Raw genomic sequence first — 25214 nt, forward strand, 5'->3', positions numbered from 1 at the left:
GCAGGACACGCAGTGCCGGTGTCGTGCTAAAACGTGATTGCCTGCCAGAATCAGATTTGTGGCCGCGGGAGCGCACAAAGCAGCCCGTTGAGCGATAGCGCTAAAAAGTCGGATTTTCAGATTCTGAAGCTCAAGAATGAGATCAAATCATATTTAGGCAGAAACAACTTTTCATTAACTGTTTAAAAGAGTTAAAAGCAATCCTGTGAGCTCTAGTGTTTATATTATGAAGCTCAAGAATGAGATCAAATCATATTTAGGTAGAAACAACTTTTCATTAATTGTATTTGGCCTTTAATCAATTTTTGGCACGTAAAAAGACCCATTTTCAGGGGAGAAATCAGATTCTGGCAGGCAATCACTTTTTGGCACGACAACGGCGTTTAGCGCAGCAACGACGTGCTGCCACTCACTCGCTTTATTTTTTTTAGTGATGTCACTACTGTGACCACCAAATAATGTGGTTTTCCTGCCTCCACCTCATCCACAACATCTCGATCTCAGCCTCCGTGAAATTTTGTGGCACGGTGGCTCGACACGTCTCATTCATCCTGACACACAGCAGAAACAGGCTGTGCATGCTCAGCACGCTCATTTATATGCAAATACAGTCATGAAGTAGTTTGCACTCACCATTCATGGTAAAAAGTGGGCGTGTAGAGGGCGGGGTATGAGGCGAATTCAGGTGCGCAACCTTCCAGCTGGACTGTGATTTATAAAGCGAACATTACGTGCTTATGTGCGTGCACACGGTTTTATAGATCAGTTTTTTTGTGCGCACACCATTTTTGGCTTTTGAGCGCACGTACACTTTTAGTATGAATCCTACGCACTCTTTTATAAATGAGGCCCCTGGTCTTTACACCGGCTGGAGGACAGATTTTACAGATTTTAAAGTTCTGAAGCGGGTCTACAAAGCTCTGACTAGTCCAGGACCATCAGGGACCTCCTGACCCAGTATGAACCTTCCAGACCCCTCAGGTCATCTGGATCCAGTGTTTTATCAGAACCAGACGTTCAGCTTCTATGCTCCACAAGTCTGGAACAAACTCCCAGGAACCGTCAGATCATCAGAACCGGAGTCACTCACCTGTCGTGTCGTAGCGCCCTCATGTCAACGTAGACGGTGGTTGGGTCGGGTCCCGACGTGCCCTGAAAGAACCAGCAACACCCGGGTTTACAGGGTCACACTCGCTGCAGATGCTGTTCCACAACACGGAAACTACGGCGAGCTACGTCTACTCTCATCCGGACCACAGTGGAGGCTGCTGCTCGAGCTCTGCCGGGTTCAGGACCAGAACCGGGACCGGGAACCCGAACAAGAGTCGTAGACTGACGGGAGGTGAGATTTGGAGGAAATCATTACAGGAAATAAAAGAGTGTCTTCCACTGAATTCACATGCAAGCAAAGACTTTTTAAGGGAAGTAGAAACGGGTCAAGAGTGCCAACAACGTAAATACATAAAAACAAACATCCAGAATGTGGTCTCGGCCGAGGGAGCGGGAGAAAAAAAAGATTCAGCCTTCCTCCACCATCCCTCCATCACCACGATGAAAACAGACAAACAGTAGTAAGAGGAAACGGTGCAGAACCCACCACCCGACCCAGTGGCATGCTGGGAATCGCAGTCTCAAAACACCCAAATACCCACAACTGATCATTAGCGGGGTTAGCGACGTTAGCATTGAAACTTCAACAGAAAACAATTGATCATTGATAAATCAGCATTGGATTGGAACAAAGGATTTACGGACTTCAAAATGATCAAATCATAGTAGTTTGAATCCTCTAGCGCAGGGGTCGGCAACCCGCGGCTCTTTAGCGCCGCCCTAGTGGCTCCTGGAGATTTTTCAAAAATGTTTGACCTTTTTTTTTCCTTTTTTTCTTCTTTTTTCTCTTTTTCTCTTCTTTTTCCTTTTTTTCTTCTTTTTCCTCTTTTTTTCCTTTTCTCTTTTTTTCTTTTTTCCTTTCCTTTTTAATCTCGACATTTCGACTTTTCTCAACATTTCTACTTTTTTCTCAAGATTTGTGATTCAACATTAATCTTGACATTTCAACTTTTTTCTCGACATTTCAACTTTTCTCTATTCATTCTAAGGCTTATACAAGACTTTTCATTTTTTGCGGCTCCAGACATATTTGTTTTTTGTGTTTTTGGTCCAATATGGCTCTTTCAACATTTTGGGTTGCCGACCCCTGCTCTAGTGTTGTTACCTAAAATAATATTTATATTCTAGTGATATTAAAGTACGATCTTTTTGGCTCTCAAATGTCAAAGGTTTCTCTTTGGAAAAAAAACACGTTTTTAACGTTTAAACACTTAAACAAGATAGTTTAAATGTTGAAATCATCTCAACTTGACTTCTCATTTGTCCCCGGTGTTTATTTGCCTGGTCAAAGCATTAAGAGCGTCGGTTTAGGCGACTAATCCTGCAGCCGGAGCTGGAAACTAAATCTGAATCCAACAACATGGTTGGGGTGGGGCGGGTTCAGCTCAGACCGGGCCGGACCGGACCAGCTCTGGTGGGTGTCCAGGAAACCCACGAGCAAATCCCTGTCGGGGGAGAACCGTGAGGATTTATGGCGGTCGTTAGTTTGTGAGCGGTGGGTGTTTTTCAGGGGCCGCGGGACACGGAGGGGTCGTTACATCCAGTACTGGAGTTGAGGGGGGATGAGGGGGGATGGCATCCCCCCCTGAAATAAAAACGGTCCAAAATCATCCCCCCTGTAAAACTGCCATCCCCCCTTTCCATCCCTTATGTCATTTCATCAATGAATGTGGTTTTACTGCTATTTCAACATTTAGAGTAATCACCGGAAAAATAACTTATTTGACAATTTTCACCGGTTTCAAGTCAATTTTCACTTGAAATAAGTAGAAAAATCTGCCAGTGGGACAAGATTTATCTTCTTATTACAAGCAAAAAAATCTTGTTCCCCTGGCAGATTTTTCTACTTATTTCAAGTGAAAATCTACTTGAAACAGGTGAAAATTGTTGTTTTTTCCAGTGATGAGTCTTGTTTTAAGTGTAATGGGATTTTTTTTTTTTTTTTACTAAAATGAGAAATTTTAACTAGAAATAAGACAAATATCCTTGTTAAGATTTTGAGTTTTTGCAGTGATCCATGTTACTTATCCTGTGAAGGACAGAGTCATATTGATAAGTTCAGAAAAGTGTTTTTTATTGTTGTGTTTTGATGTATTTGATGTAAGCCCAGTGGATATTTAAAGCTTACAGAAGGCTGCATTTAACTGCTGCTATGTCATTCCTGCAGTATTTCTGCAGGTGTTTTGGTCACTGCTATTATTTGTAATATATTATATTATTTGTAATCAGCACAAATTATCTGTCACCATATGATAAAATCCACCATCCCCCCTGATTTTATTTTACAACTCGAGTACTGGTTACATCTGCACCGATGGTTCAGCCAGAAGAGCCTAACGACCTGCCCCGCATCAAGCCACACTTTCATCCATGCAAAAAGTTTTCGCCACCACTTTGGTGTTTATTTTTAATAATCTGCCACCAACGGCCCTGCACACAGGAAGAGACTAGGACGAGCCCCCCCAGGCGTCCTCTGGCCCCCTTTAGCATCGTCAGGGAGGCACCGGCCCCTGAACATGCTCACGGAGGAGGTGAGGAGGGAGGAGGCGTCTGGTGGAGCGTGCTGACAAACGGTGGAGGTGGGGGAAGGTTGATGGTTCCCTACCTGGTCGGCAAGCTTCCCCAGCCTGTGAGGCTGCAGCAGCAGAGAGGAGGGACGACGACGGAGGACGAGGAGGAGGAGGAGGAAGTCAAGAAGGAGGGAGGGTGGAGACAAAACCAAGTATGAGAAATGAGGGTGGGGTTATGTATTAAAATGAAGAAAAAGGGAAGAAAAACAAAATATCAAAATGGAAAACTCAAAGAAACCAAACAGGCGGTTAGAACGGAAAACCGGGTTTTCCGGCGGATATTAGTCGTTTCAAGCTGCAGAGTTGAAATGGTCCGACTCCATGCGGTTAGAGGTCCGTCTGGACCAGCTGACGAAGGTCAAAGGTCTGAACGATGGTTGTTAAACAGGTAGCTTCATCAAACCAAAACATGTCGTCATACCACAAATGTTTCCTTTAAGAGAAACTACAACTTTTAAAGCGTTTAAAAGAATCCATATCTGATGAAACGACGGCAGTGAAATTACATCAAAATGCATCGGTGGAGCTTTAGAGACGATGGATGTGGATGAAGGACGGCAGGTGAAAGAACCTCAGTTATCTGAGATAAGAACAGTTCAACATGTCGATACTGGGATCAGTTTAACTTCAACATCTCTGCAACAAAGGTTTTTTTTTGCAAATATAATGACAGAAACAATCGATAATCAGATTCTGTTGGTGATCTGAACCTTGTGGGATGTTGTTATTGGATGGGGACGTGTGGGACGTCAGGATCTCGATCTCTACGAGTACAGAACACCCAAGATGTCACTTCAGAGCGTCACTGAGCTGCGAAACCAACAAACGTTGGTCTGTTTCCACCAAAATAGATGTTGTGACCAACAAAGATACTTAAAAAAAAAGGATTTTTGACGTGTTTGCCTTCCTGTGCCGGACCAGCGGAAAAGGGGGTTTATTCTTCGCTCATCTCCTCAACAGATCAGCATCTGTCGGGACCGAGCATCCAGGTACCAGCTCTTCCTTTTCTCCAGATGTTGAAGCAGCGACAGCAGTCGCCTTCCCACGTTAATCAGGTCCTTAAAAATTCCAATTAGCTAAAACAAGGCCTGTAAATGTCTTAATTTGTCTTAAATCTCAATCCAAGGGTCTTAATTTTAGAGGGATTTTATCCAGTCATCATTAAAAAGTTTTCTTACACTCTGAAAAGGAAAAGTGTATTTAATTGTTTTTAGGAGAAATAAACCTGTTTACCAGTTGTTTGTTAGACGCTTCAGTCAGGGTTGCCAGGTTGAGCGGGTTTCCGTCCAATTGGGCGGGTTGATAAAATTTGGACTACTTTTCTTAGTTTTTACAAAATATTTAGGAGAAATAATTAATGAAAAAAGTTTCCATGGTAGGCAGAGAAAAGTAGAAACTTACACAATAAACTCACTGATATTTTTTTGCTTTAATGTACTCAATTTAATTGTCGTCTTTGTTTGGAGCCTGAACTTTTTTGTGCTATTTAGTGGTGTTGTGAAGCTTCATTTGCTTATGACTTGAAATGTATTACTATTTAAGAATTGAGGGTTTTAACCTAGACGATGTATGATTTAGGCTGGTTTTTCATTATTTTGGTGGGTTTATATCACGTCTGGGCTGGAACCTGTCAGATCTGGCAACCTCGACCTCAGCGCTGGATTTCTTAGTTGGCGTCATCTTAAATTTTGTTTGAAAATGGCATTTAAAAAGTCTGAAATTTAACTTAGTCAAACCTGTAGACACCCTGCAGCGCTGCCTTTCCCACATCCACTTCCAGGTCTCATCAGGACCAGCTGAGACTCGTCAGCCTCTCGGTAACCTCTTCCACCGCTGCGCCGCTGGCTCTCCACAGACGTGCACATCTGTTCCCTTCACTGCGCTTCATCATCAGATCCGGTTCATTCACTTTAGCTTCAATTCTGTCCAGTTGCTTGGTTTTCTTGCATTAACCGGTTGCTTCACAAGGTTTTGCATTAATTTCAGCTCAAAGAAGAAATATTTGTAGATAATTTGGGTTATTTTTGGCTCAGTTATGAGTTAGGGCAGGTTTTCTGTTGACCAGAGGTCAAGTGGGTTTTAACTGTTGTGTTTTAACAATGAACACACATTTGGTCTGCTATTGTCAGATTTGCGGTTGAATCTTTTGTTAAAACCTGTAGAAATATTACTTTCTGATTTCATTCTTTCTGGGTCTCTGGAAAGATCCTAGAGACAACTTCTGTTGTAATAGATGCTATAGAAATAAAATTGAATTGAGTTAAACATCGTCTCACCCATATTGTTCCATCTTTGATTGTGGTCCGGCTCAAAAAGAGATGTTGAATGTTGGATTTAAAGGGTTTAAAAAATTAAAAAGTCTCAGTACTTGGTACTTTTGATCAGGACTGAAGGGGAAAATTATGATCTTTAACATTTTTATAGAAGTTTTTTGGGGAAAGAACCTTTTTACTTCACCTAGTTTGCATGAAACCAACCTTCGCTGAAACTATGACACCTTTTTTCTCTCTCGTGTCTGAAAAAACCCCGTCAGCATCGGCACCACGTCAACACGGATCAATGGACACCCAAAAAAAGCAAGATGAAAAATGATGAAATGCACTTTTTTCTCCAAAAACCAAAGCAGCTAACTTATGAAATGAGATCTCAGGATTTTACAGTAAACTCAGCCGCGATGCTGCTCTGGGAAATGGCTAAAAAACCCGACAGCACAGAAGAAGAGAGAGCGAGGCGTGAGGCTGACCTGCAGGCAGATGGCCAGGTTGACTCTGCAGCCGAAGGAGGTGCTGACGGCCCGAGGGTGGAGGCCCAGGTCTTTGAAGAGCTTGGAGAAGGACTGGGTCAGGGCGATCCTGGGACGCTCCTCCGCCACCACCACGCAGGTCCGAACCCGGGACAAGTCCAGCCCTCGAGACTGGGGGGGTGAAAGGCGGGTGAGGATAAACCAGGGGTAGGAAACCCAAAATGTTGAAATATGTTGGACCAAAAACACAAAAAACAAATATGTCTGGAGCCGCAAAAAATGAAGTCTTGTATAAGCCTTAGAATGAAGGCAACACATGCTGCATGTATCTATATTAGTTATAACTGGGGAAAGATTTTTTTTTCATTACGGACTTCGAGAAAAAAGTTGAAATGTTGAGAAAAAAGTTGAAATTTCGACAAAAAAGTCGAAGTGTCGAGAAAAAAGTTGAAATGTCAAGATTAATGTTGAAGTACAATCGTGAGAAAAAAGTTGAAATGTCGAGATTAATGTTGAAGTACAATCTCGAGAAAAAAATCGAAATGTCGAGAAAAATTCTAAATGTCAAGAAAAAAGTCGAAATGTCAAGATTAATGTTGAATTACAATCGTGAGAAAAAAGTCAACGTCAAGAAAAAAGTCGAAATGTCGAGAAAAAAGTCGAAATGTCGAGATTAAAAAGGAAAGGGAAAAGGAAGAAAAAAAGAGAGAAAAAAACAGAACAAAAGAAAAAAAGAAGAAGAAAAGTAAAAAAAAGAAAAGAAGAAAAAAGGTCAAACATTTTTGAAAAAGCTCCAGGAGCCACTAAGGCGGCGCTAAAGAGCTGCATGCGGCTCTAGAGCCGCGGGTTGCCGACCCCTGGGATAAACGAACTAACGAGGTGCCCGAGCCCCAGCCAGCCCCAGCGCCCCCCTACCTTCAGGGCGTCCGTCTGCAGGCCCAGGCCTTTGGTGCACAGCTCCATGACGCTGTAGGAGCAGAAGGTGTCTCGGACCTTGTACTGGCTGACCGCCGACAGCCACAGGGACGGGTTCACCTCCAGCTCGGACGGAGGGATCAGGATGGACTGGTGACCCGAGTAAACGCTGCGGAGACGGGTTGCAGGGTTTTACTCTCCGAAATAATTTCTCCAAAACTATCCACAGTTCTTCTAACTGGAGTCACACACACCACCCCCCCAGAAGTGAACGGGGCTTGTACCCACTAACTCTGCACTATTCTGCACATCTGTACATAATATAATTGCACTGGACTTTTTTACCAACTACCTCCTCGCACTGCTGTAAATACTTCCACACTGGGAATGCTGCAATCACCCATGTACATACTGTAACTCAAATCTGTTGTAAATCATATAATCACATCTCATCTGTTTATAATATACAGGACTGTCCTATCTCAAAAAATTAGAATATTCTGGGAATCTTAATCTCAAACTGTAAGCCATAATCAGCAATATTAAAATAATAAAAGGCTTGCAATATTTCAGTTGATTTGTAATGAATCCAGAATGTATGACATATTTGTTTTTTTAAATTGCATTACAGAAAATAAAGAACTTTATCACAATATTCTAATTTTCTGAGACAGTCCTGTATATTATCACTCATTCATGTCTGACCTGCACCTTATAACAACAGTATGTATTAATCTGCACTGTGTACATACATATTTATATGTATTTGTATATACTGTATGTGTATATGCTGTACATTGTGTTTATTTCACTGCACAAGCACTTCCGGTTAGATGCTAACTGCATTCCGTTGCCCTGTACTTTAACATGTGCAATGACAATAAAGTTGAATCTAATCTAATCTAAAGTGAACGGGAATGAATCTCCTGGTGGACGCTTCGGTCACTTCTGACGTAGGAAACAGCTACATCCTCGTATCTCTGCTCGCTAAAACTGATTCCTCAAGAAAAACCTGAAAGGAACTGTCGTATCACAACAGAGGTGTGCCGCTGGGCTCTTTACTGGGGCCCCTTTCCTTTACCATAGACACAAGTTTGCATAATCTACACAGATGATGAGTTGGACAATGTAACACACACATACACACAAACACAAATGCATGTTGAAATTACTAGTGATGTTCAATACCACCGATTTTCTTTCCGATCCGATATTGAGTAAAATTCTGGCTGGTATCGGTGATACTGATTCAATGCTGATACATTGTGCAAATACAACTAATGTGCCTGGTAAATCTAAAAAAAAAAATGGTGTATTTTAAATAGTTTATGAATACAAGACAGAGTCACTTATTTAGCTATTTATTTTAAAGTAGTTTACTGAGGTGGCCGAGCTGTTACAACAACAGAAAAACCAGTGTTTGAAAAATTAAAGTAAAATAATAAAACCATTAAAATAAATAAAAGAATAATAAAACAAAATAAGAACTACTATAAAAATGAAAAGACAAGTTCCTACCAGCAGTGTGTCGTTTAGACAAAATCCTAATAGTTTAGTTACTTTCTGCCGTATTCCTGTTAATGATATAAATCACCACTAATGACTGAAGTATCAAAAGTATCGATATTTTCATTTAAGAATCGATTTTAGAGCAGACAGATCTGGTCTCAGAAGTATCCATATTTCAGTATTGATCCGCACATCACTAGAAATTACCTTTGCATGCTTTTCACGTTTACACTTTGCTTCAGAAAGGGAAATAATTGAGCTTTTATCTCATTTTGTCCCCCCGTCTACGTTCTCTCACACTCGTACCTGCAAAGGCACCAGAGGACGAAGCCCAGGCCGCAGTACGGGTCCAGGCAGATGGCCACCTCTCGGGACGGGTACAGCTCACACTGCAGCTTGATGGAGCGGCAGAAGGCACTGGTGGCGGTGTGGGACATCTGCAGGCACAGAAACCCCGTCAACTCCAGTCCCATAAGCCCTCACATCCCACAATGCACCACCCAGCGGCCTACGGAGGCCGTTTTAACCCAAATGTCTGCAGTTTAATGTCTGATTCATTGAACTGGTTGCAACCCAAATCTAGACGGCAATTTCACTACTGGCTTCAGTTCCTTTTTAAATGTGTTTATTTTCACTGTCTTCCATATTTAAAAGAACTCATGATTCCATATAACTCTCCTTACTCACTCAGACATATGAATTTCCCTTTTTTCTTTGTTCCTAGAATTTCAAAAGAGGTTGGTAAAAGATCATTTCATTTTATCCATCAGATTGAAATAATATTCCTTTCTTTTTGCGTTCTATTACCTCTTTTCATTGTTTTAAGTTGTCATTATACTCTCATCTTAAAAAAAATGCCTATGTTTCTAATTTATTTATGTATTTCTTGTCCTTTTTTTTCTATTTTTTTTAACGAAAATCTGTACACCCCTTTATCATGTCGCAACTTAAAGAAAAGTCTCTTGGCGCCATGGCCGAAACCGAACAGGAAGTCGGCCATTTTGAATTAATTGTATTCATGGGTTTCAGTCACGTGACATTTTTTGTTGTCAGCGCCATCTTGAGGACCGACCGAGGACCACACGTCATGCAGCCAATATGACGTCTCACCTAATAACTCACTTAACTCCCGAAGAACAGCAACGGTATCTACAGAAAATTGATACTTTAGGTTTTGATCCGTATATAATAGCTAATCAATTACTGACTCCACTCCAGTCTGCCAAAAACCTGCCAGATTTGTCGTTTGCAGACATATATATCTACCTGGTCCACAATCCTTCTCCATACACCGGCGAAGCTCTCAAAGCTTTTAAAGTAGCGAAGCTTACTGCTACTTCACATCAGGGTGGGTTAAAGATGCCAAACTTCATCATGTGGAGGCCAAACAATGTTTGTGGTAACAGGAAAGGTAAGTGACAGTCTTGTGATGAATAGCATAAGCGTTGATGCCGCGTTCCATTTGTCCTCGGAAGTCGGAATTTCCCAGTTCCCAGTCGGAATTTTCAACTGGAACGCCCCTCGAAGTGGGATTTCCTACTGGGAAAGTGGGAGAAGCTTCACCACCCCCGAGTTACCATTCCAATATGGTTGCAGTTCCCAGTTCCGATTTCCGAGGTAAATGGAACGCGGCATACATTGCCTGCACAGGATACGTCTATGTAATGAAAAGTAAGAAGGCAGTTCACTTTTTCAGTAACGTTACTACTCTAGAAAGTAAAAGCATATCATCATGTCACCATAAAACTTTATTAAAACATAAAATATGATTTATCATATTATTAATGCAAATGTTCATCTTGCGCTCCCGATCTCCTGCGCGGTGCGTCCCGTGACGTCTCCATCACCAAGGATTAGGATATTATTTCTTTCTGCCACTTTATTGTGGTTTTTGTGAAATGAGGATGAATCATATAACTTCTCATTTCAACTAACTGGATCAGCCGTTCCTCATCATGACTGTTTCCTACAGCGCTTTCAACCGGCTTTCAACACGAGTGACAGGAAGAAAATAGAACATTTAAATATCACAATATCCCACGGCCCACTTAAAGCACTGATAAAAGGTCAATCCCGTTTTTTTAGACTTATTATTGTCGCATACCACGGCACAACAGATAGACGGCATGTTGGAAGTCGGTCCTTAAGATGGCGCTGCGAGTACTGTGTGACGTCACATGAAACCCATGAATAATTTTTGCACAATTTATGCCATTTCTTCAGCCATTAATGTGGCCCGAACCATAACGTGCACCCAGGTGTGTTATATATCAAAATGTGCGTCTCCATCCTGCGACGATGGGCATTACTTTTCTCAGTCAAAAGCGTTACCGTGGCGACGATAGACGTCAAAAAGCGCGCCCCCCCTTCATCTGATAGGAACTATCAAATATGGACCAATTTTCTGCCATAACTTTTAATTCGTTTGACATAGAGAGTCGTGGATGGTGTCATTTCTGATATGCTTGTGATGATAAGTTGAGTTTTATGTGAACAGCAAAGGCACTTTTTATAGTATTATTGAGAACCAGGTGACTTGAGACGCTCGTGAGCGGAGATACTCCGATCAGCAGCACAAGAACCGACCCGCTGGGTTCTGGCACCTGCTCCGCCTGCGGTGCCGGTGATTTCTCAGCTTTGACTCATTTGCTCATCAAACACAGTGATTAATCATAATGAAGGAGCAGTTTAGCCGCTCTCTCGCGAAGCGTTGGGCTTTTATTTCTTTATTTTTCCCCGTGTGCTGCAGTCGCGACGCGCCGACGGTCGCAGGAGACGTGGATGTTGTCAGGAGGATGTTTAGAGCCACCCGGCGACGAGCGGGAGAAATGGAGCGGCGCAGATCCATTCTCCATCTGTCTGCTTAGGTTTGATCTCGTTAAGAGCGTTCGGCGTCTGGAACGTTGTGGATCAACGACAGAGGAGGAGAGGGAGGGACCGGTCTTGGTCTCGAGACCACTTTTTAGTGGTCTTGTCTCGGTCTCGGCAGAATCTGGTGATCAGCAGTTCTTCCTCTTGTTAATGTACAGTTTTGTAAACTATTTGTATTTTGCATCTGATTTAATGTTTTGGTGCATCTGCATGTGTCTGTATTTAATTAATGTTGTGTTTATAACGGCCTTGTTTGAATAAATATATGAATAATATTTGCATATCGTTGTGATTGATTAAGCATCAGGTCCATTTCAGTGATGCTGATATACGGTGTAATCTGATTACTTTAATGGTAAATAATGTAATTTCAATGTCTAATATGTAAAATTCAGGTTTCATCTCCAAATTCAGTCCAATTTAAACCAGTAACATTTACTATCCATTCCTTTTCTGAGGTGGAGGGGGGTGTTGGAGCTGGTTATTCTGCTAGAGGACTTTGGGACTAGTTAGTAGTCGTGTCAATCCTTAAAAGCACTGGAGTCAATCCTCCAATAGTGTAGAAATAGCGGTAGTGCAGTCGCCACTAGGGATGGGCGGTATGGACTAAAAAATGTATCACGATAATTTCTGGCATTTATCCCGATAACGATAAAAATGACGATTAAAAAAAAATACCAATTCAACTCCACCTCTTTAACTATAAATCAAGTTTTCTTAGTTTATAAAATCACAAAGTAGAAAAAAATACAACTTGATAAATAAACAGGACAAATAAATAAAGGTTCACTGATGACCTCTTCTAATATAAATGAAATGTGCAAATTAACCTGTGGTTGGAACATGCCACAAATTAAATACTATTGCAATTTTTTTTCCTAATAGTCAAACGTTATATCAAAATGTAACAACCATTTCCTTCTGTTTTTGCAGACTCTGCACATAATAGATGATGTTTGCTCCTCGTCTCTCTCTTTAAATCCAAACCAGTTCCGGATAACGGAGCTGGAGACTCGTTTAACAACGAGCTCCTCGCTCTCAGATCCGCCTTCCGCCATGTTTGTTACACAAAAACATCATCAACGGGAATTTATCGTTTTTACCGCAAGATGACAAATTCTTACTGTGGGGAATTTTTTGGACGGTATATCTTGAACGGTAAAATATCGCCCATTCCTAGTCGCCACACATATCTGATCTCAGCTGATGGATGGAAACATTTATAGTGAGTTCAACATCATCATCCACTTCTCTGTGTTATTGTGCTGCAGTTGAAAACAAGCTCATATGGAAACTAGCTGAACCAGGATGGAGCTGATGTTCTACAATCACGCAGGATCAGGACATTACTAGGTTTGTTTTTGGTCTTGGTCTCGGTTTAGGCGGTCTGGACTACAAGTCTAGTTTCTAGTGATTAAATTCATGTGGTTCTGGTGATAACCGGTCTCCTGTTGTGAGCTGGACGAAACTCGACGCCACCAACGTAACAACAAAGTGGAGCTAAAAAGAAGAAAACTAAAAGATTCCCCTGTGGGTTGAGTGTGACGGAGAAAGTCTTCGATGAGCCACATCCTCTGATGTTTCCTCTGAAACCTCCTCGCGTCCGACCGAAGGTGAGACCGACCCTCGTCTGGTCCACGGTCACACGTCACTTCGGCCTCATTTCCAGACGAGAACGGACCTTTAGATTCTTGATTTCCCTCAAAATATTCACAATAAAAAAATCTTCACAATAAGAGACTGAAGAGTCGTCTTCCTTCCCGCCGGCGCTGCCGCTTATCACCGAGGAACAGAGGAGCGTTTTCTGCTACGAGCAAAGAAAAGAGCCCACACCAGGAAAGGTCATGTTTGGTCTCCGTGGATTTGGGCAGCGCCGCGCCGCGCCGCCGGGAAGCTCGTCAGAGGAACAATGAGGCGACTGCAGGAATCAATCAGCGCTCTACCTTTACCACGCTGAATAAAACATCCTCTACTGCTTCAGTGAGCTGCAGGAGGAGGAAGTTTAACCGGGGAGGATGTCAGGACGGCGGATAAAAGCGGGTTTCAGATGATTCAGGTGCAGACGGAGCGGTAAGAGTGAAGGAGGGAGTGAAGGAGGGACTTCAGTCGCGACTGTGAAGGAGCGTCTCTGCACCGGAGTGCTTTTGAGGTTAACTTTTATTCCCTTTTGTTTATCTTTTGGAGTCCAAAAATCATTTAAAAAAACAACTGTATCAACTAAAGCTGCAGGTTGTTGTGGTGTCCATGTGTCTGTGTTTACCTTGACTCCAGCCAGCATGCCGGTGGTGGAGACGCTGAAGTCCAGGTAGGCCAGGGTGTCCGGGTTCGACGGTTTGTAAAGCAGCGGGGGTTTTTTCTTTGGTAAATCATCTGAGGAAAGAAAAACATTTAAAATAAATCAGCATGGTCACATCAGAGCTGCTTTAACACGTTACAGCAACAAACCATCGTCCAGAATTAGAGGAGCAAGTCTTTTATCTTTCTAATCTCCAGAATCCTTGACGAGCAGCTGACTCTTAACAAACGTATTTTCATCAACTTTAACCGGGTATTTCTTGAGGCTAATCAATCATTTTGTCAGATTCCAGGCACCATTTATGTCTTGAACCTCCATCATTGCTATTTCCAGGTCGTGTGAGCCCCCAAACCAGGGACGAGATGATTCAGACGTGAAGCTCCGATGTTCAAGTCAAACGCTTTTTGTGGATAAATAATAAAGTTGATATAAAAAAAAAGGGTTGCACCACAAAAGAAGGTTCATGTCCTGCCGTGAGAGCGTCTTTTTTTTTTAAGTCCTTCAGGAATAAGAGCGAAAGTGGAGTAATACCACCGGAAGTCTGGGGGGGCAGTACTGAGTCAAGTGTTGAACTAAACACGAGAAAACAACGAAGATGAAAACTTACGACGTCATAAAGTGTTTCAATAAAGGATCTTGAATTCAAGATTCATGATCCTTTATTGCCTTTATCACACTAGCTCTTATTACAGGTGCTTCATCGAAGGTCCTCATGTAGAGTGCAAAGAAAATATATAAATAAATAAAATAATTAAAAAAAAATAAAAAAGGTTAATTCAACAAAAAGAGATGCTAAAGGAAACTACACAAGGTTTTCAATACAGTTATTGCACATGACTTTACATGCTGATGCATGTAGTTTTTTTAATGCTCAGAAGATTAGTAAAAAAATAAAGTAAAAAAAATAAAAAATATTTGGTGAAAATATAAAAGAAAATATAAAGTACGAGATAAGTAAAAAAAAAAGTATTTAATGCCCAGAAGGTTTCCGTGTGATGGTGATGATGGGTGTTTAGGAAGGTGATGGCTTTGGGGTTTCTGAGTCTATTTGTTTTAAAAAACTGTGTTTACGCATCATTTCTCGGTCTCTTCACTTCGCCGCTTTTTGAATCAGAACAAATAAAACGATTTCTTCTTCAGCCAACTCGCCGCCGCCCCCTGGTGGCCACGCCGCCTAACTACACCACTATGATGAGACAAGGTGTCGGGTCGGTGCTGCAACAAGGTTTGTTTAGAGGGCTGTGTTTGCATAGAATAGTGTCAGCACACCTGTTTTCTTACTAATCTACCTGTTTTGTGCTGTTTTTACATGTTTTCATCTGTAAAAAGTGTGTTTGCACCTGTGTCCATGACGGGGGGCCAGGTCCGGACGTCCACGGCCGCCGACGCCTCCTTGGACCGCAGCAGCTTGCAGATGACCTGCGTGGTCATGACGCACACGGAGCGGCTCACCTGCAGGATCCGGCACAGACGGGTCAGACGGGGGTCGATGAGCCGGAGCTGGAGCTGGCCAGCCGTGAGATTTGCTCCGGAGCGGCTGCAGCTGCGACCTCCGGCTTCATCTGCCGTTCAATCAGACTCATCCCTCGCTCGCATAAATACAACATTCACGTCCTGAATGAGACGGGCTCTGTCCCCATCTAACCTCATATATGTAGAAAAATGTGTTTTTTAGTATCAGTCAGAGACTATAATTCATCACTGAAGATTCTTTATGTCATATTGAGGTTTTCCAAATTAAGATTTCCAGATTAAATGAAAAGAAAAGTGAAGCTGCTGCTAATATTTCCTTTTTACTGTTAGCTCAACAACGCAGCATCACAGCGGCAGCCTGATTTATCCTCCTCGTTTATAACCCGCCTCTGGTTTCCCAGGGCTTTTATTTGAAATAAAAAAAGTATTACTTCTTCTCATCGTTATTAAAAAAAAGATTAAAAACATCCATCCTCCGCCACCTCAGCTATTGATCAGTTACCAGGCCTGTGTTGAAACAAATAGATTTTCTGATTCTAAATCGATTCTCATATTAATTTCTAAAGATCGATTCGTATGTCTAAAGATCGATTGGAGATGGACAACTTTTGGTCTTTTTTTGTCTATGCCCAAAAAAGGAATGTTTTGTTGGACACAAGAATAACTAGTGCCATGTTTTTGCCTTTAAATATGTTTAAAGGTATGAAAACATTAAAGTTTTCAGTTATAATTGCATAAATTATCTATATTTTATTACTTTATATACTGTCTTGGGGTTACATTTGCATAAAATGCTAAAAACCAAATTTTCAAAAGTTAAAAACCGAAATAGACCGAAAATGGAAAAAATTAAAACGGAATGTGAGAAAAACTAAAAGCGATTTCATACGTCTCTGTTTCCTCCCTGGATCTGTTTGGTAATTCTGACCCACGATGTTTCTGAAAGCAGTTATATCAGCATTCTGGGACGTGATTGGTCCTTACAGCATCATTAGCTGCAATACTTGCTGTTGAATCTCAATATAATACTAGTAGTAATATGTTGCATAACTACAGTCATATCATTCATGCAACAGCTCAAAAAACTCTGAATCTTAAGAATCAGAATCGAATCGATTCTTGACATTTGAATCGATCCCCAGCCCTAACCAGTACCGTATCGGCCCAAATATAAGACGACCCTGATTATAAGACGACCCCCTCTTTTTCAAGTTTGAAAAAAATACTTTTTGAACACAATATTCAATTTTTATACCGAAATTAATTACAGTACATCTGAAACAAATGATTATAACATTATATTCGAGAGAAAAAGCATGTTATTTTGCTTCATTCAAATCATCATCTTGAAGTTTGCATCATAACTTCTCCTCAGCTGCCGGTTAACCTGCCGATCTTCCACCCACTTTACTCCAGATTGTCGCTATGTTTCTCCATTTTCTGTTATCTCTTCTCTTATTTTCTTCTCTTTTCTTTTTATTTTTCTTCTTCGTGCTACCGCTATTTTTATTTTTACAACAACGTCGTTTGTAGACATCTTTGGGGCTGCCGGTGTAAACACTTACCTCCACGATCATCTTGACGGTAGGCAGCGTGGTGGCGATGTTCTGCGGGTGCGGCGGCCGCACCGTGATGGGGACGCAGCCGGCGTAGAGGCAGCCGTAGAAGGCGGCGATGAGGTCCATGCCTGGGGGGGGACGGAGCAAAGTGGCATCATAATTATTTCATTCCCAGTTGAAACATGCGGTGCGTCTGAAAATGCCATACTAAACAGTATATACTCAAAAAGTATACTTAAGTTCGGCACACTTTTGAGTAAATATCAGTAGTATACATTAATACTACTCAGAGCCACACGGCACTTCCTGCCGTTGGGAGGGGGAGTTGTTACCATGGTAACAACTCCTGTCACAGCAGCAGTAGCAGCTGTTACCATGGTAACAGCAGCAGTAGCAGTGCACCACTCTTTCCTGTTTATCCTGGCCCAAACAAGATGACATTTCTCCTGCGCTGTGTGGTTTTATTCTTACCTCTTCAACTTCTAACGAGAAACAGAAGAAGAATAAGAATAATGTGATAAATGATGAACTCATCTGGCTAATATCTTATGGAAACCAAAACGAAAATTACACCTAATTCCTCACATTTGAATTGAAGCGTGATGGTGTTGGTGCTGCTGCTGCAGCTTTGCTCGATACCGGTAACGTTATCCTCCATTTTTGTTGGTTGCTAAGTATCTGCGCAACACTTAGCAACCAAAGACCGCTGCATTGCATTGTAGGAAGTTTCTGCTTAGCTAGTGTCCATCAATCCACACTAATACATTTTTCCGTAATGAGTATGGATAGCTCATACTATTGAGTACGTTCTAATGTTTCGGACGCACTAAAAAATCTCACATACTGTTTTTGCTACTCATTAAGGTGGAAATATGGGATTTCGGACGTAGCTATGATTTCTGTTGTAGCGCTCGTCTCGCTAAGCCCCGCCCACTGCTCTCTGATTGGTTCATTTTGCCTCTTAAGAGTTTTTCTTCAGTTCAGTTTCTTCTGCATTCAGCAGTGCAAAGACACAAACGTGCGGCGCGAGGCGAGTCTCCGTCGCTGCGTCCGCCGCTCACCTGGAGGGTAGACCAGCGCCACGTGGTCGCCGTCCTGCAGGTGGGCCCGCTCACCCAGCATGGCGGCGATCTTCTCTGCCCTCTTGTGCAGCTGGAGACAGGTCAGAGAGCTGGCTATGGTGCCCTGGAGGACACACACACACACACACACACACACGCACACACACACACACACACACGCACACACACAGTCAGGTGATTGACAGCTTCCATCAGCAGCCGTCTCATCGTATTTCCTGTTGAAGCGTCTCCGGGACTAACAACTGTGAACAAACCAGCGGATCAGATTTCCATTATGCAAACTAACCTAACCGTCATATTTATTTACAAACGCACTCGAAATAAGAATTTGTGACACCAGGAAAGTGTTTTTGTCTCTTCCTTTGGGTCGCAGCTTTACAGGGTCATTTAATGAACCTCCACTTCTGAAACCATTTGAAGCTTGTTATTTTATTTATGAATTTGTTGAGGGTTTGTGTGAATAAAATACAGAAACTGTCAACTACTCAACTAAAACAGCCGGTTCTTAAAAAGAGGAATATTGAATTAGTTCTGGTGATAATTAACGAGGTTCAGATTTTTGATACGGCAGACCATGGATGACACAAACCTGAATAAACACATAAATAACTGCACACTTTCAGTTTTTATTTATACAATTCCTGAATGTAAATTTCTATATTTTTACATTTCTGTGTCTGAATAATAATATGAATCAATAATTATAAATAATAATTAAAAGTAATACATTATAATAAATTAATAATAAATAAATAATAACAATGATACTACTGCTACTACTACTACTACTAATAGTAATAATAACACAGATTATTATTAATAATAATAATAATAAAGATAATAATAATAATTAATTATAATAATAAAGATATTAATAATAATAATAATAATAATAATAATAATAATAATATAACACGGTGGGTGTTTTATACAGGAGTCAGAACTGGTTACCTGGGAGACGCAGGAAGAACCAGCTAGTTTTGTCCGTAAACCCAAATCCGATTCTTAGCATCAACCAATCAGAATCCAACCTTTCCGACTTTTATTTAAAGTGTTCATTAGTCTGTCAAAGGTCCACTAATTTAAACCAGGTGTGTTGGGGCCGAGCAACCTCTACATGCAGGGCCGTCGCCACGGCAACCGCAGATGGAAACAAAAGCGAAAGCTAGTGAACGGGCAACTGAGGCCGACGGGCGTCAGAAAATACAAAATACAACAAATCAACTAATACAGGAATTATCTGAGCGATCAAGTACAATACATGAATGAAACAAACAAACAAAAGCTGTGTGTGTGTGTGTGTGTGTGTGTGTACCCTGGAGTTGAGGAGTGTGTACAGGACGTGGTCCGGGGTGGTCTGAGATCTCCACTGCAACACCTCCGACAGGAACAGGAACTGGAAAACAGAAACAGCTGGAATGATGACTGGAGCTCCTCCAACGAGGAAATCAACAACTAAAACACTGAAAACAGGAGGTTCTTTTCTCCCCGTCACACTGGAGGAGCGCTCATCACAATAAATCCATGTTTTCAATCAATTATTCATTTCAACACAAGTTCAGCACCATTTAAGACAGACTTTGTTGTCCTGAAGGTCACAAAGGAGACATGAGCAAACATACAAATATCCCAATAAGGTCAAACCTTCTGCACTAATCAGCAACAAAGTTATGAAGCAGTGAGATTAAGTAAACAACGTATAAGGTAACAAAACATGCATTAACTTCATATTCCAGGGATGGATGAGGATGTGAGGTTGGAGGAATTATTCTCCTCATATTTTCCAGTCGTGATATTTTATCATCACCAGTGTTTGTGACGCCTCGTAGGCGAGCTTTAAAAAAACAGAAATCCCGCTCATAAATCATGTGTGGATGCCATTAACGAAGCCATTACAGCTTCATTTACTTCCTAGTTGCGTTAATAAGAAAAAAGCCTAAACTGAAGTTTAGATTTAGTTTCATTACTTGACCAAAGGGTTTCTAACATTCTTGATTTCCACCGGTACAGAACGTACCGAGCCAATCGCGGTGGGGCAGGGACTTAATCACAGGCCCAGCTGGGCTGTGTATAGTTTTAAAGAGCTTTAAAAACAGCAACCACTAACCAAAGAAAGTACCAACCAAAAGTATAAAAAAACATAAAATATATAAAAGGTGATAAAGCTGACCATTTTCACGTGTTCTGGGGTTGTCCCTCTATTCGCAGCTACTGGCAGGAACTTAAGAACTGTATGGACAAAGTATTGAAGGTAAATCTTCCACCTAAATTCAAGGTATTATACTTGGGGAAACTGGACATAGATTTTACAAGATTTGGGGACAAACATATTTTTAGGATAATGTTGATTGCAAGTAAGAAAGCAATTACCAGAAAGTGGATGAAGGATGAGGCACCTAAGCTCGAGGACTGGGTTGAGGTTATACACAATATATATGGGATGGAAAAGTTAACTTTCTCTGTGAGACTAGAGATGGACAGATTTAAAAGGATTTGGGAAAGCTGGTTAGAGTACATAAAACCAATTAGGTCAGACTTTATTTGAGTTGTACATCTTGGGAACAAAGACCCCTAGTTCATAGCTACAGGTGTTGAAATGTTCTATTTCTTTTTATTTTATTTCATCATATTTGCGACATTGATGACATGGTAAAACCCTGTTAAGTCAATTGGTCATAAGGTTATAAACAGGCATACTAATACTTTTCTTGATCCAAAGTAAAAGACAGAGGAATATTGTTATGTTTTATTATATGTTACTGTACTACTGGGGAAAAAGAAAAAAAAATGAACCATTGTGTACCAGTTATATGCAGAATATGTGTGAAAATGTTCAATAAAAAGAAAATTAAAAAAAAAATATATATAAAAGGTACCAGAGACGAATAAAGTTCACCCTTTAAATACCGGATTTTCACGCCTGATGCATGAAACTCGGGGACCTCTGAACCTCCCATGGTCAAATAAAGGGTGGAGGTCAAAGGGCAAAAGCTGAGTGGAAAAATCCCAAAAGCAGGTTTAAACATGATATTTTTAAACCTTATATTTCATGTTTATTTTAATATTAATGTGCTTTTATTGTCTGAGTGGAAGTGTGGTTGATTTTTATGTTTTGATGAGCTGCTGGACAGTTGAATTTCCCTTCGGGGATGAATAAAGTTCTATCTATCTATCTATCTATCTATCTATCTATCTATCTATCTATCTATCTATCTATCTATCTATCTATCTATCTATCTATTAGAGCTGGGTATCGATTCAAATGTCAAGAATCGATTTGATTCAGATTCTTAAGATTCAGAATCGATTATCACCATTTGATTCGATCCGATTCGATATTGATTTGGGTTAGTGTTGCCTGGATTTTATGACTGTAAAATAACTATTGAAATAATAATTTCACAATAACTATTTTGAAATAACTAAGAAATAAATAACTCAAATAGGCATTTCAATATCCATTTAAAGTGCAAAAAAAGAAAGAAATTGCAACAGCTCAAGCAGTAAACAAATTATTTTAACTTGTCTGATTTATTCTGTCACCAGACACAGCTGGACATGAAGCATCAGGCATTTTTCAGGTATTTCATGACAAACTGCATCCGATAACAGAGAAACCAAACAAGCTATAGTAAATATAGATAATATGAACTTCATTGAACTAATATAACATTTAGAAATTTAAGCTGAAATATCCAGCATTTTCTCTAAAGAAAAGTTCATTTAGTTCAGGAGTTTTAAAAAAAATCTATCTAAAAACATTAATGAATAAGTCTGGGCTCCCTACAATCACAGTGTCAGCCCTCACACTCCTGATGAAAAACTAAGTCATTATTAACACTGATAAACTCTTTAAATGGTGGCGTTTTTACAGCTGGACTGTCACTTTGAAGCATTTTTGGACCCAAACCCCCCGGTTCTGGTCCTCGTTGGGACGGGAACCCATGAAGACTCGGAGAGTTGGGAGGAGGCGCTGACTCGGCAGAAGCAGAAAGAGGTTAACGTACTGGAGGGCGCCGCAGGACTTCACGCTCGGCGAGAGCCGGGTCAGAGTGATGGAGAGGCGAGACGGCGGCGAGCCACGAGGGAGAGGAGGTTTCTGGTCTCATGAATTTTTCAAGACTCGCTGCTGGATGTAATTTATGCCGTCTGCCTTTCTGCTCTGCCGGAGGAAGTCGGTCTGTGCTGCCAGACGCCGCTGACAGGTGGTTTGTGGCGCCTGAGGTGAAGTGGGCGTGGCCAACCAGCTGCCAGGTCCTGATGACTGTCCACAACCGAGCACCAGCTCCAGGAGGGGAGATTGGACTGAAGAAAAACTTCAAACCGAGCCCAGACCATCACCTCTCCACCACCGTGCCTCACAGTATAACCGAGCACCAATATTATCGCTTATTATTATATTAATAAGCGAGCGTCAGCTTGGACCTGAGTGACAGGTCAGAAGAAGGAGCTGCGAGGATCATTTCAGGACTTTTACAAGCGGAAGTCCACCTGGACCTGCAGTCGATCGTCCCGTGTTGCCGTTGGCAACCGGCTGAGCGACCTCAGGTTTCAGCAGAGCTCTGACGCCGCTGGTTTCTGTTCTGCTGCACCTCGTTTCAGCTCTGACAACCTCGTTTCAGCTCCATCAGATCTCATTTCAGCTCCGGCAGACCTCATTTCAGCTCCGGCAGACCTCATTTCATCATGACAGACCTCGTTTCTGCTCCATCAGACCTTGTTTCAGCTAAGTGAAACCTAATTTCAGCTCCGGCAAACCTAATTTCAGCACTGACAGACCTCGTTACAGTTCCATCAGACCTCATTTCAGCTCCATCAGACCTCATTTCAGCTACAGTACTTTCCAAACTATAACCCACTACTTTTTTCATGCGCTTTGAACGCTGCGGCTTTAACAACGATGTATAGATTATAGATTTTTACAGGCTAACAAGCTTCTATACATTTAGCCTCATCAGACCTCGTTTCAGATGTTTAAGTAGCAAAATGTGAAATAAAATGTCTCTGTAAACCTCAAATCTGCTGCCATTTTATTTTTAATTCAACTCCAAATACTTTATTAATCCCTGAAGAAACAACTTTCAACAAACAGACTTTAGTTTCATTTTTGAACAAGGAATGGGCTCAATTTCAGTTTAATTGTTTGTGGATTCATCTTCATGAGGAGGTTTGTGACCTTTCTATTTACTTACTTTACAATAATTTGCTTCATTGTTAAAATAAATGTTTTTATAAAACAAAATCAAAAAGGAATATATCTCTGTTAAAGTGGAGGTCCTGTGTGAAATCAAATATTCAGGTTGTGACTGATGCTGTTACGATATTAATCCCTCAGTAACTCTTTAAACGGTAGATCAGCCATCAGTCAGCTCCTCGCCGTCCAAGTTTCCTGCGTGAGCTTGTGAAGTCGGACCTCAAAGTCTGGCTGCAGGAAGACGCCCTCATTTACCGCCAGCAAACCCCCCCCAACCCCCCCTCCAGACAGACACAAACATCACTCGGATGCTTGTCGGCTTGACCGAGCTTTCATTAAACTTTCATACGACAAATTACAGCCTGCCTGCTTCCCAGTTCCCACAGTTCCTGCAGCAAATAGGAACATCTACCGTTGGAGAGCAGAAGCTAAACGCCTTAACACACCAGCAGGGTTGGATTAAAGCCTCAGATAAAAGAAACTGGGACCCGGCAGCAGATGAAGGCGCCGTTATCGCGGCGAGGGAGGACCGGCGTGTCGCACATGAAGACTTCACGTCTGTAGGAAGGCCTCGCTTTCGTTAAATCCAAGGCCGTCGACAGAAATCAGATGTGGCGCTGATGATTTTACTGCCGTTTGATTCTCTCCCAAAAAAACAGAGAAATACAGAAAAGGAGACAAATAAAAAAGGCGCTATCAAGGACCCTCAATGCACGGCGGGGGGGGAAAGCGGCTCCGAACACATCCATGTCCTACATAATTACTCCGGGTCTCCCTCAGCGCCGGGCGCCAGATGCTTAAACCGCAAACGGGGACAAAAATATACGTTTACACCTTTTCCGACACAGAAACTAGTATTTAAAAGGGAAGAATGTGCAGCGGGAACGTTTTGACCTCGCACATCGGTCGCTCAGTTTAAGATTTTTATGAGCGGCTCAGCTTCAGTTAAACTGTAGGCTTGTTTTAGTATTTCAGTCTGACTTTACTTGTGGCTAAAACATGAGTTTTGTGGGTAAATGAAAAGCTGATGGACCGTCCATCCCCACGCTAAAGTCAGCTTTTCCTTAAACCAATCACTCAACCGTCTTTCCATAAACTCATCAATTACCACATTACCAGACAATAAACATCATGGAGATAAGATTCACCAACTGCAGTCAGAAGTGTGGTATTTAGCTAAATATCGGTTTAAAATGAGTCTTTTTGCATCCTGTGCAATAGATTTACTTTTCTGGTGCACTTTAAGAATTTGAAGGAAGGCCCCTCCCCCTCCCTCTCTGCTGTGCTTCGGCTCTCTGAAACAGAGGAAGGATGGTAACCGTGGCAACTGCAGAAGGTAGACTTTGGTAAACTGGATAAAAACACTCCAGAAGGAGCTAAAAAGGATCAGTTTTTCCGGACCGTCTCATGAACTCACAGTGACGGTTTCTAGTCCGGCCCACTGAGCCAGTAAGACCTGGACCTGTGAAGTCTCCCACTTCAAACCTCTTGTTCCTGGTACTAACATACTATTCTGTGATGCTAATCAATTAATATTAATCTACATCCATTCTTGTATCCTCGTTTCAAGCATCGCAGTGCAGGATCCAACCCCCCCAGTGGTCAGTCGAGGAACTGCAGTGTTTCTTATGCCTGTAAAAGTCCCAGAAATCCTTACGCCTGAATTAAGGTTCTGCGTTAAACCAACGCAGAGCCTACGCCGTTGCAAACCCCCCCCAGAGCGCTAGTTGATACTTTGTTTAGCTTCCGGCTTTTACGGTCACAGTGAATCAAAGAGATGAGGACAACTATTGTGCAAAAAACCAAAACGTTCCAAAAAAAAAAAATCCCACACACACGCAGAAAAGAGCGCTGAAAGTTCACGACTGCTTCACGAACCGGAACCGGAAATG

General features: G+C 41.7%; 1 protein-coding gene across 3 annotated transcripts in view; it reads right to left on the reverse strand.

Annotated features, from left to right (window-relative positions):
- The window catches only part of LOC133452412 (disco-interacting protein 2 homolog C), a 237252-nt gene that overhangs the window by 11526 nt on the left and 200512 nt on the right, over positions 1–25214 (reverse strand). For 2 of the 3 annotated variants that reach the window (XM_061731689.1, XM_061731691.1), the window contains exons 24-33: positions 19444–19524; positions 18108–18231; positions 17053–17174; positions 15355–15466; positions 13979–14088; positions 9154–9284; positions 7339–7507; positions 6424–6594; positions 3716–3745; positions 1091–1152 (exon numbers count right to left, since the gene is read on the reverse strand). In XM_061731689.1, the coding sequence (XP_061587673.1) occupies positions 1091–1152; positions 3716–3745; positions 6424–6594; positions 7339–7507; positions 9154–9284; positions 13979–14088; positions 15355–15466; positions 17053–17174; positions 18108–18231; positions 19444–19524 (1112 nt within the window). The remainder of the gene's footprint in view (positions 1–1090; positions 1153–3715; positions 3746–6423; positions 6595–7338; positions 7508–9153; positions 9285–13978; positions 14089–15354; positions 15467–17052; positions 17175–18107; positions 18232–19443; positions 19525–25214) is intronic. The other variant, XM_061731690.1, reaches the window with a different exon arrangement.

The sequence above is a fragment of the Cololabis saira genome, chromosome 10 (genome assembly GCF_033807715.1).
Source record: "Cololabis saira isolate AMF1-May2022 chromosome 10, fColSai1.1, whole genome shotgun sequence".
Taxonomy (NCBI): Eukaryota; Metazoa; Chordata; class Actinopteri; order Beloniformes; family Belonidae; genus Cololabis; species Cololabis saira.